Source organism: Ictalurus furcatus, chromosome 24 (genome assembly GCF_023375685.1).
Source record: "Ictalurus furcatus strain D&B chromosome 24, Billie_1.0, whole genome shotgun sequence".
In the NCBI taxonomy this organism is placed as follows: Eukaryota; Metazoa; Chordata; class Actinopteri; order Siluriformes; family Ictaluridae; genus Ictalurus; species Ictalurus furcatus.
The window spans coordinates 7,181,553-7,194,419 of record NC_071278.1 but is presented as its reverse complement, the minus strand read 5'-3'; the positions used below and the strand labels follow the sequence as shown (position 1 = coordinate 7,194,419).

The window sequence follows — 12,867 nt, the reverse complement described above, 5'->3', positions numbered from 1 at the left end:
TTTATTATTATTATTATTATTATTATTATTATTACTATTGTGATTATATTTCGTTCTGTAGCGACTACGTCATGTTACTTGAAAACACTGCGCAATATTTTCCATTAGCTACAATTTGACTTTCTGCCTGTAAAAATTATGTTAGCTACTGGAATGGATGCTAGTCTAACCTGACGTTAACAAAGAAAACAAGCTAACTTCGTCAATAATAACCAGTTAATATTAGCAAATTAGTGAAAATGACCTCAACGTGTTTTTTTTAAAGTTAGAATCAGAGTTCATACGTTCTAGAGAGGTAAAAGAGACGCCTCAGTCTTCACGTCTGAAACATTATACTGAGGTAGGGCCAGGGATGCGCATCCTCAAGTTCCACACTGCAGTCTTCAAACACACACATGAATAGCTGTAGTGTCAACTACATTGTGTAGCATGAGAAGGTCACGGCTGGTGATGAACTTTGTTATGATTCTTGATATTTTTTTATAATTACATTTATATAGCGCTTTGCTAGACACTGAAAGCGCTTTACATAGTATGTGGGGGGGAGTGTGTAGCGTCCACCTGGATGATGTGACGGCAGCCATAGTGGGCCAGAACACCCATCACACACCAGCTATTAGTGGAGAGGAGAATGATCTAGCTAATTCAGAGATGGGGATTTATTAGGGGGTGAAATGTGAAATGATCGGACGCTAAACTGAGCCCAATTGATTAATGAATAGTGTACAGTCACTGGCTGTATGAAAGAAGAAGAGACCTTTTAACTTGGAAAAATATATTAAAAATGTAAGGAGTACAATTTTTTTTTTCTTGAAAATGAAGCTAAGTAAGAATATAAGTATTCAATTTCATTAATACTCCAGTAAAGTATAAATACACCAAACTAAAAATGTAGTAACAAAGTACAATCCCTCAAGTATTGTCCACCCTGCTCTTGTTTATAGGTGTATACAGTAATTAACTGTCTGTAGCCAGGTGGTAAAGAGAAGCTTGCGAATTTTGTACAGCATCAGATGGACGGCGTCATTGGGCCTCATTGATCAAACCTTTAGTAAACTGTGCATCAAAATGTTTTTGTATACGAAACCAGAACAAGACATTTCCATCAGCTTTACAGAGGTTGTGGTCAGCTGACTTTCTGCGCACGCATGTGATCGTGTGGACGGGATACTAATCACCTGTAAATGACCTTAAAAAAGCTCAGTGAGAGCTGAAAATGACCAAATGAATAAAGAAGCGAAAGTAATCGCGTGCAGTAATGGCAGTTATACATGGCAGTTATACACATACAGTACACATAAGTGAGTCTCCTTATATGTACATTTACACGAACTCAGGAATTCGTGTGTATATATATATATATATATATATATATATATATATATATATATATATATATATACCTCTTTTCTTTAAGGAATTAACAGAATTTTCGCAAACACCCACCACAGTGCTTGTGTAAATGCTCCTGCGAGTGAGTTCTTTGTAGCCAGCTCGATTAATGGGGCCCAATAAGCGCATACCTACAGTACAAAGTGCATCCATATGTTTATATGTTTATCAGTGCACCTGATAAAGTGGCCTAATGAGCGTAAATACAGTGTAGGCACATAATCAACAGTACAGTAAAGAAACTCATGGATAGCTCTTCATGTTGTATTGACTTGCGTGTGTGAAGACAAATCGAATGTCTTTGACTTGCTGATAGTTCGACGTCAAAATGTTTATAGCTTTAATAAAGTCTTAGTCCTGCTCCAATTTCCTGAGTAAAATAATTGTGTAAGGATAATGTTCAAGGACATTTTCTTACTCTTAGAAATTTCTCCTCTACTTGGATATTATATCTTTGGTATAATATTTAGTGTCTCTAATGTTTAGAGATTAGCATTTAGGCTAAATATGTGTATGTGCCTAGATTCTGTGCTTACTGCTACACAACTACACACCGCTTTAATATTAATATTACATACACTATGGTTAACAATGGTTAATATTACATACACTATATGACCAAATGTTTGTGGACACATAACCTTCACACCCATATGTGCTACTTGAACATCACATTACAGATTTATTCACACTTTACTGTGATAATGCGCTCCAGTCTTCTGGGAAGGCTTTCCACTAGATTTTGGGGCGTGGCTGTGTGGATTTGTGTTCATTCAGCTACGAGAGCATTAGTGAGGTTGAGATCAGACGCTGATGTTGATGGGAGGAGACTCCAGGTCCAGTTCATCTCAAAGGTGGTCAGTGGGGTTGAGGTCAGGTCTCACTCGAGGTCTTCCACCTTTTTCCAATCTTCACACCATGGAGTCTTCATGGAGCTCACTTTGTGTACAGGATCATAGTCGTGCCAGAACAGGTTTGGGTTCCAGTGAAGAGAAATTATAATACTACAGCATACAACGACCTTCTATACAATTGAGTGATTAAAACAGTGTGGTAACAGTTTGGGGAAGAACTGCATATGCGTAGTGTATTTATTTTTTAACATATTATCAAAAATTCTAGTTATAAAATGATTCATTATACTGTGGGAGCTACTATGTTAAGGTTATAGTCAGTGAATGCACCATGTGAAACTTGAGATATAATACAGTATATTGCATCGTGATATGTGCAGCCATTATGAGTAACAATGCCTGTAAAGGATATGTGTTTATGCTCCCTGTTATATACTGGCTGCATTTCGCTCTTAAATGAATCATGGAGTCGAGTTTGTACCATAGAATTTGCAAATACACAAAATGAGGTTAACTAGCATCCATGCTAGTGGCACGAGGACAGTCGGGATATTTATTACATTTATTTTTATACACAATCTATAACAGTATAACATCCTCACAGTATCACTGAATATAAATTTTAAAAAAAGAGAACTTTATTGCCTTCTTCTCATGCTCTTCAGAACATTCTTGATGAAGACGTGGTGTGTGGAATGTTGTTGAACGTTTCATAGGTGGGAATGTGTTCGGGTAACAGGGTTGAGTGAGTGTTGTAACGATTAGCTTTTAAGCTGAAGTGTAGTTATTAATGAGTTGGACAGGCTAAATTCTGTTGTATAAGTGCTGTAGGGTTTATTGTTGCATACCACAGTGCTGTTGAATTCTCAGCTCAGAAGGTGTCGATTTAATTTTCCATAACAGCAGCTGTGTTGCAAATCAAATCACAGGTTTATATTCATATTTATGAATGCTAATTGCTAAGAAAATAAGCACAAATCCAAGTGTGTTCGCAGTGTGGTTGAGTTGGGTTTAGTGAGAGGTGAGAGATGCCATGCATGTGTAGATGCAGTCTGAATGTTGCATGTCAGAAGGTGTTGATGTGAGTGAGAACAGAAACTAACCGTCCTTGTAGACTTTCCCCAACGTTAAATGTAGTATTGAATGGTTTCAAGTATGACGTGTTGTTCATGAATAAAATTCAAATATTTTTAAACATTGTAATTATTTGGTATGTGAGGAATAAAAAAAATTCGGGACGTGTTATTATTGGAAAATGATCCGGCGTGTCAACAGCTCTACTCTTCACACCGCCCCATCGCTGATTATTTTTTATATAAAAATATATATGTATATATTTAACAGAACCCTCGAGGCATTTATCTGAGAAATGCATGTCGGTTGTTCTGAAGCACACGTTACTTTTTACACCTCTTTTACATTCACACATTTGTAAATGTAATGGCACCCTCAGCTGTGTAATGTTACAAACCTCAATTTCACAGGCCGCATAGTCCAAATCAGTATATATATAAAGACTACTTTTGCATATTTGGTCCAATTTGCTTTCACACTTCACGGATGAAAAAATGAAGAGGTTTCTTTATTTGAAGAGGTGGGGAATGATTCTTTACATGATCAGAAATAAGGTAGAAGATAAGGTGAACAAAGCTGTTGCATAAAAATTTCACATCTGAACATGAAAAAAAAGACAGTTAAATAATTAATAACTAAATTGCGTACATAAACGCATAGTTTAAATCATTTAAATTAGTAATGGTGTATGGAGCATTTCTCTTTGTTTCTGTTCTCTGGTATTTAGTACCATCTCATGTATAGTTTTAGCTAGCTGCTATGTGCTATAATGTATTTTAGTTGGATTTACACTGCAATTGAACCATTTATTTATTTATTTGGGGGGGGGGGGTGTACTGAGACCACTTCCCAAACAGAAGTGATAAATAAATAAATAAATAAATAAATAAATGGGCCTGGTAAACACTTACTGAAGAGACCAACCCTGCATTTGACTTACCTCAGAAGTAGGAGATTGTTAGGAATTATGTCATTTTTTTGTGTATTCGCGCTACAGAATGGGGAAAAACCATGGACAGCTCTATGTTTGTCGTTTGTTAGCAACGATCTAGCCAGCTAACTGTGATGAGTGATGTATATTATTCTCCTAAAAACAGTGAACTGTAGAGTCAGTGTTATAGATGATGTCTGTATGTTGATTGATCTGATTATATATACAGCATAACTCATTTAAAGGTAAGCGGTGTTACTGTGTTTACTGTTCATGCTCTGAGCCGCCATGTTGATTTGAGGTCGCGTGCTGAACTCGGGGATGAGGAGACCGTCCTGAGTTTCCTGATTAGGAGTCGAAGGGGCATTTACTTTGGTTTTTCTTAGTCTGGGGTCGGGAATTACGAGTTACAACCTTCCGTTGAACACAGCACAGCTGACGGTTTGCTTCTGGAGGTTCTTTGTGGTGTTATTACTGTGAAACGGTAAAAGGTTAAAGCAAACTTCAATCGTATTATTTGCACTTATATAGTAATATATAATTATATAGAAATAATAACAGTGATGGTATCATCCACTCGGCTGTACCAGCTCGAATCCTCCCACCGTTTAAATGTAGGTCATGGCAAGTAGTTAGCAAAACAGAATATTTATTAAGCACACATACACGGCATACAGATATCTTTTTATCCCAATATTAAGACCACTGAACATATTTTTACAGTACTTCAGTGAATTTGTTTCTGACACAAAATCAAGTATAAACAACAAAACATAGGCTACATATACCATGCCTGCTACTTGAGACCCACTTATCAAAATTAAATCTCCGGCTTGGGGTAAAACTACACCCGACACGTCGACCCGCTAACTGATAGAGGAGTGAATATTAATCACAACCTAAAAGATTCACGGACTCGAACAGTGATCCTGCAGAATGAGAGAGGAGCAAACCTCACTTGTGACCAGACGATTTAAAAAAAAATCTATGTTGTTTGTTTTTTACAAAGAACAGGCGTGATTTATGCATAACAGCTTGTGTTCATTTGATACTGTAAAATCTGAAATAAGTAAACATACAGTGGCCCCGAATGACCTCGAGATCAGCTGGTTAAAGAACAGGGAAGGAAGTTTTGACAAAAGTTCTAGCATCATCGCTCCCTCTTTTCACAAAAAAAAAAAATGTTCAAAGAGGAAGGACTTCTGAATGAAAACGGACATCATGTAGGCAGACTCAGAAAAAAACACACCAGCAGACTGGGCAGGATAATTGTCAGTAAAATCAAGAAAGAAAAATAGGCAAAAACAGGAGCAAGGTGTGCTTCGGAGTTCAGTGGGAATTAGCAGATATACAACTAGCGCACAAAATCTTCAAAACGACATCATGGGTACAGAGAGAGAGTAATGGAGCGGAAACCATTCATCAAGAAAGCACGGGTGAAATCTGCAAAAGAGCATGCACAGAAAGACAGCAGCTTCTGAAGAACTGGTTTAGTTTTCAGTTGAATAAAAAGAGGGGAAAAAAAAGAGTTTGTGTGAAGTGTTTGCAATCAAACTGCACTGAGGGTATTTATAAAGCACACAGGACGCCAGGGCTGATTTTCCTACAGTGGTGTTAGTCAGCTATATTATAATCAGAAACATAAGACCTATTTTTTTGCTCGAAAAGCATGCTAGTGCTAGCTATCGATCTTTAAATTCAACGCCACGTTGGTTTGACATCTTGTTTTCTAACGCAGTCAAAAAGTCGTAAGTTTTTAAGTGTGGCTTAAGTGTCCAAATCATTTTCACAGAGTCACTTATCAGTGAGCGTTGGGATCTTCTCATCGACAGTGGTTTGTTTCAGTCTGCCAGATAGGGTCATAGAGATTCCTTCTTTTACTGCCATTTCCCTGGTGAATTCAGCCCATCAGCAGTAACGCGTATAAAACAAAACATATATAAACATACTGTATATAATCACATATTTCCACTGTATATTCACATTGTGCTAAATAATACAGAAACGTAACGCTAGATTGTACCAACCAAGATGTAGAGATGTATGTGCCTAACCCCGCTCGTCCGTGTTCATGGTTCGTTACGTCGCAACCGTTACTACAGGTACGACGGGCTGTCGGTCAGTTTGTGTGTTACCGTGGCAACACTCTATCCAGTTGTGGCTTCTTTGGGAAATATTTTCATTGGCCATATTTTGTGTTAAAATTTCGGTTAATTTCTTATTCATTTCCTGCTTTGTCTAAAAGCAATTTCACAGTTGCAAACTGCGGCTTCACGACTGCGAATCACAGCCGTGCTGATTTTCCCTACAATGGCCCTCCTGCTCGCGTGATATTGCTTAATTATGTATTAAAATCGGAATGTGAACCAAAACCAAAAAAGGGGGAAGATTAAATTTAGAACTGAATGCAAATGAGAGTGAAGGCTTCACAGCCAGATTAACCCCAGTCTTACTCTTCTGACAATTCTAAACCTTGGGCAATCTCCGTTCTGGCATTTACAGCACATAAAAAAAATGTACAAATAAGTTGATCTCTTTGCCACGCAATGCTGTATCAGAATTAGCATCAGTATGTATAAAACAGTGCATCAACATCACCAGTGACAAAAGTAATGTAACTTATTTCAAAGGAACTGACTCTCTTCCTTCCTTTGGCTGTCCTGCTGAAGACGGTGTCTTTCTGTGATTCACAGACCTTTTCTTTTTGAAAACTATGCAACCTGTAATCAGCAGAACAGCAGCTAGGAGTAATCCAACCGTCAAAATAGTCCAGAAAGTGGTCCAGTCATGATCTGTGAGAAAAAAGGTATAAAGAACTAAAACATAGGTATTATTAGTTCATTTTTAGCAATAAAATCAGCAAGTTCAAGGAACACAGTGCTTCAAAAACTGAGAACTAATCTAAGACTACGTCGACATTAATCCGGACAGACCTGAAAACTGCATTTTCAAACGCTCTTTCCGTCTTCGCTGGCGTTTTCAAACACGTTTGCTCATCCACACTAAAATGTAAAAATGTAAGAAGCTCTCCGGCCTGCGTCTTTTCGCTCAGGCGTTTCGAAAGTTGTGCAAAGTGACATTAATCTTTAACAAAGCTACCAAACTGGATTTCAGGCGCAACAACTGCACTACAACCAGCTTGTTTGTTTTGAGTTGAACGGGTCACGTGACTCAAAATATGCCAAATACGTATTTATTTATTTAATTTTTTTTTGAAAATCTCCGTTTTCTCAGTCCACGCTACAACATGAAAACGGTGTTTTCAAATCCATCCGCTTGGGCGGGCGTTCTTGAAAAAGCTCAGCTGCTGTGGACTTACGGCCAAAAACGTCAAGAAAAACGTGTTTTTCAAATTTGATCTGGATTAATGGAGATGTAGACTACGTGATAATCTGTTGAAGTTATAAACTGTATATTTTGAAGTTATAACCAATACGTTCACAAATGCGTATGAACAAGTAGCTGAATATAAAGTTTGTCTGCTAGATCAAATGCATAAATATAAATCTATCAAGGCACACATTACCGTGCCCAAACTGAAGCGAAAGCTCCATACTGCAATTTGCATGCATGCAAAATAAATGGATGGAACGAATATCAGATGAGGACAAAAGAAGTCTTCGATACTCACGAAGACCAACTCACGTTTGGTGACGACGAACAGTTTCTTTGCCTTGCCGTGACGGTTTGACGCAGTGCAAGTGTAGTTTCCCGGCTGAGAAACGGGCAATGATGGGGACGATAAATTAAGTTCATTTTTTTCCATTCCAGGTGTCACATTCCAGGTGTACTCAGAAGGAGGGTTTGCTCTGGTAGTACAGTTTAAGATGATCTCTTCATTTCCTATTTCTAGGATTTTCTGCTCTGTATCATTAAAGAACACTGGCTTGTCTAAAGAAAGCAAAAAAAAAAAAACAACCTTAAGCACATAAAATAAGGAATCTAAGCAGTGCTGAATCTGTAAAACGTGAAAATAGGGAAGTGAAAGGTCACGGAGCAAAAAGGCAACAGCGCACTAATCACTTCACTTTATACAGGAGTCATACACACTTAGGCTAAAAGTGTAAGTATCAGAAAGAACGGTTCAAATAACATACATCACAGGGTTCTCAGCAACGGGCCGACGAGTTTCAGAAACAGACACGACGCCTCCCTTGCTTTTTTGTTTCCATCTTGTCACTTTTGCAAAGTCAGCTTTCACCATATCCATTGTGTGTGAGCACATGCTACTAATACCGGACATAATCACTGATTACTAGTTACCAAGCGGACACCATAGAAATGAACTGATTGCATTTTTTTTTAGAAAGCCAAAGAATGATCATTCATATTCAGGCGTAAATGAAGTAACATGGACTCTCCTCCTGTGAATTATTTGCTGAAACATTATTATCATCATCATCATCATCATTTAAAATGCATGTGCTAATCTCACGCAGAGACCGCGAATACTTCTACAGGTGATATGTACAGGTCATATTTTAGAACAGCCCAACTTACAGTGTACTGCAATACTGAGACGTTCCGATTTCTTTCTAAGACGAGGCTGTAGTCCTTCTGGGCGCAGTTCCAGCTTTGCCTCACACCAATACTCGGCTCCATCATCATTTCTGCTGGGCTGGATCAGGAGGTTTACAATTTTGTTCACTGGTTTGATGGCGGTTTCATCAAAGGAGTGATTCGTCATAAGAAACTGTTGACTGTACCACATGACTTTAAGGTACTGAACAGGAGCAACATTTTGAATGTAACACTGAAGCAAGCAGGTTTCCCCCTCAATTATTGTTCTTGAGCAATTCTTCACACTGACGGACAATGTGTCTGGAAGCTCTGTGGAGTAGAAACGTGTCTTAGTAAACAACAGCTAAACAATAATAATGGCTATTGATGAATGAAAGCTAGTGTTTCTAACTGGCAGCTGTCCATTCACTGGTGGCCATGTTTGAGCCATTATTTGGATGAATAGTCCCTTTTAATGTTAGTGTAAACAGAGCAGACATGATGTAAATGCTATACAATGTAAATTTGGGAGTGTTTTATTCGCATCACTTAATTGCCTGAAACGGTGACGCTTTTACGTGTCATTCCACAACACAAGCAGTTTTATGGCAAAGTGATTTTAAAGGCAACAATGCATAAGAGACAGCATCTTTGGACACGCTAAAGTTGATCACTCAAACATAAAGTTATTTAAAAGACAGCAACTTAACTGTAAATAGTAACCGGGAGAACCTTTTCAATTTGCTCCCCGTCTGCCAAGTTCATGTAGCACAGTGGCTTTATATCCCAGTGTATAAGGTTCTGCACTGTCCACGTAAGGTGCTGGACGGTTTGTACCATATCCACTGCTCCCTGTGAGGCTTCCCAGCCTATTCCTTTATGGCTGGAGGTAGTGGAGCAGTTAGCTGAGGCTTGAGTGCCATATTCCACCACCAGGCTAGAGGGCTGAAGCACCAGGAGGTCACCAGCAGCTAGGAACATATTCAAGAACAAATATGGTTTGAATTGCAGAATCATAGTCGGGATCATGTTGGATTCTCAACTAGTTTCTTCAATAATTAAATAACTGACAGACTTAGTGACTGAGAGGCATTAAGATCATTTTTAATGTTGAATAATCATAGTAACAGTGAGACAAGGCAACTGGACTTGTTATACACCCAGCAAACACCAAACATTCCCCTAACGTTAGCATATGGCTCCTGTTTGGCTATTTTTTTGGGAACCAAATAATAACATTCTAGGAGTGTTCTCTGTAGGTCCTTTTTTTTGTAACCAGGGAGGTTTTTATTTTGTGATAACCTAAAGAGAACCTATACAGAACACTCTCGAGGTTCATTTTAGGTCAATTTAGAGAATTCAATGTGAAATGCCCCTGTCCTGTCAATCATCTCTGATCGATGTCAGAGCACTCCATCATTTGAGTCGGGTTTGTTTAAAATAAAACTTGCGGCACTGTTTCTTTCAGCACTTAAGCTCCAGTGGTAAGTACCTATTCAACACTTTAACTAACATCTCAATGGACAGTAATGTTACTGTCAGTGCATGAAGTGTGTGTGTGGGGGGGTATCCGGGTGACATCACTTATTTATTTATGGGCAATCATAGTTAAATCTGCGCTATTTAAAAACCCTTTGTTTGGTTGCCTGGATACGTGTTATGGGGGGCACAACCTCCATTCCCCTTTACACTTCCGCTTCTGCCTGAGCTGGTTAGAGTTTGGTGCAGTGGTTGATTTTGGCTGGGACTGACTGCTGAGTTGCTTCCGACTCGTTCGTATGCGGTGTATTGGGGTTCATTATGTTTTTAGTAATAATACGTTTGTTCTGTGAAGGAAATTGCATGTCTGATGACCTTTTCTCTGTTCTGGTTGCAGGGACACAATGTACACTTGGTCTGAAGACACTGATTGCTGATGCTGCTGCCGTTTTGCCATGATATCATAGCTGTTTTGCTACTGCTGCTTTTTTCTGATTACTGGCCGTTTGTCATGGTGACTACCAGTTATAATTGCTGCTTGTTATTGACACTGTTTTGTACTTTCTTGCACTTAGGCCACTTTTGGAGGATTTGTCTATCGCTTTGGTGCGAATCCAGCAAATCTTGTTTTCTTTGCTCCGTGCTGTGCTGTGACTAATGGTGTGGCTTCTGTTGTTCTTTCCTTTTGTGTTTTGATTGTTCGTATTTTGTCGTATTAAGTTGTCAGCTAGCTTACCCAGCTTCTGGTAAGCCATAGCGCTCTGCTGTCATTGTTTCTTGGTTGTTTGGGTTTTGGTTGGTGGGTAAACTGGCAGCGATAGACCAAGTTTATTGTATTTTATGATTTTATTATTCATTGTCAATAAAGGAACTATTTTTGTATGAGTACCCACGTTTTACTTTGCCATCCTTTGGTAACTCGCCCGTTTCTTTGTTGGGGTTATTTTTCCAGGGTGGTGAAGTCGGTAAAATTAGAGTCAATTCTATTATATGGAAACGGTGGGTTTCTTTCCACTTTTGCTATGCCACAATCACACTATTGGCTTTATTATTATTATTATTATTATTATTATTATATTATGTATGCGTGTGTTAATCAGAAATGTGTTGCTTGTAAATACCTTATTCAGAAAAACCACTGAAAGGAGATATATGCACATGCTCCTAACTGCTATGTCCACATATGATATAAGCTAATCCTGTTGAATACTATGTCATAGTCTGTTTTGTTTATATTCACAGCATTATTTAGTTATTTATGTATTTATTTTTATTATATTGTTATTCTTTAGCACTATCTTTTTGCACTACCTGTTATATTAGACACTTTCACATTAAAACTGTGTACTGGTCGGTGCTAAAATGTCACTTACTATTGTCTAGTGCCTATTGTCCTGTTTTAGTAGTACTGTAGTGTTGTGTTGTTAGCACACGTTTGCACGTGCACTTTATGTAGAAATGTGTAGATCTTATTTAGTTCAGTGTCGTCTCATGTGGTTAGTTTGTTGTTTTAAGTAGCACCGAGGTCCTGGAGGAACTCAGACGTACTTACAACAACCCTGTATACAATGTATTCCAATGCCTGTACGCGTATAAACATTGTATTTGGAATATGACTGCAGCCTGAATATACGCAGACCTTAAACAATTTGATGCACATGTAAACAAATAAAACTGAATGTAAACGTGGAAACGTAGTCTGACTCGCACGTTCTGTTTATGACGTTTTGGATCCAGGCCAACATTAATATTACTTAGCATTAATGTTACATTACTTAGACTGGCACTAATGTTACACATAACAATAGACTAGACTTTTTTTTTATTTTATCTTGAGACTTGAGAACGGGAACAGGTGAGCCCCCTGGGTAATGTAGTGTGTTTATGAAGTGTATTTTATTGTTCACTGAGAAGATTTATGACAAAGTACACAAAACAAGTCTTAATATCCAATGCATGTTTGCTTTTCACGTTAATTGATATTTTTAAGATTTAGCGTTAGAGGAATGTTGGGGGAATGTTAGCGGAACGTTGGGGGAGCGTTAGAGGAACGTTGTGGGAGCGTTAGAGGAACGTTGGGGGAGCGTTAGAGGAACGTTGGGGGAGCGTTAGAGGAACGTTGGGGGAGTGTTAGAGGAATGCTAGGGGAACGTTCTGCAAACCTAAAAATAACGTTCTGTTTCCTATAGAAATAGACAAAACAAAAACAAACCTTAAAAATGTTCTTGGAACCAAAAATTATTTGGAACTCTGAATTATTGACACCCTTGCTGGGTAAAAACGTGTATAAAAAAAAAGCAGAACCGAACAGTTTACTGAAGCTAATTTATTGTAAGAAAAAAACATATCAAATCTTGTTTTTTAAAGCAAAACCCTAACACTTCCCTGAGGTACTTTTACTTCTAACTGACCTTTGTTCCATACCGTGTGGAAAACTTCAGGCCGGCGGTTTACAGCGTGAGGAATGAATGTATTACACAGAGTTCAACAGGAGGATAAACAAGAGTCGATCAAAGAGCTCAGATCCTACCTTTGAGAATAAAACCCGCTGAGAGGAACACTAACCGGAAGAAGCCGCGACGCGCCATGGCTGAACGTCGTGTATAAAATAATCCCTGACAGAGTGCTCGAAACAAA

At 38.4% G+C, this 12,867-nt stretch overlaps 1 protein-coding gene across 1 annotated transcript; it reads right to left on the bottom strand.

Moving 5' to 3' along the window:
- Nucleotides 1-4,883: 4,883 nt before the first annotated feature.
- Nucleotides 4,884-12,867, bottom strand: LOC128600117 (cell adhesion molecule 4). Its single transcript, XM_053612313.1, has 5 exons — nucleotides 12,761-12,867; nucleotides 9,462-9,722; nucleotides 8,752-9,081; nucleotides 7,897-8,142; nucleotides 4,884-7,043 (listed from the first exon to the last, which is right to left on the bottom strand). Exons 1-5 carry the CDS (start codon nucleotides 12,816-12,818, stop codon nucleotides 6,871-6,873), a joined length of 1,068 nt encoding a protein of 355 aa, XP_053468288.1. The 5' UTR covers nucleotides 12,819-12,867; the 3' UTR covers nucleotides 4,884-6,870.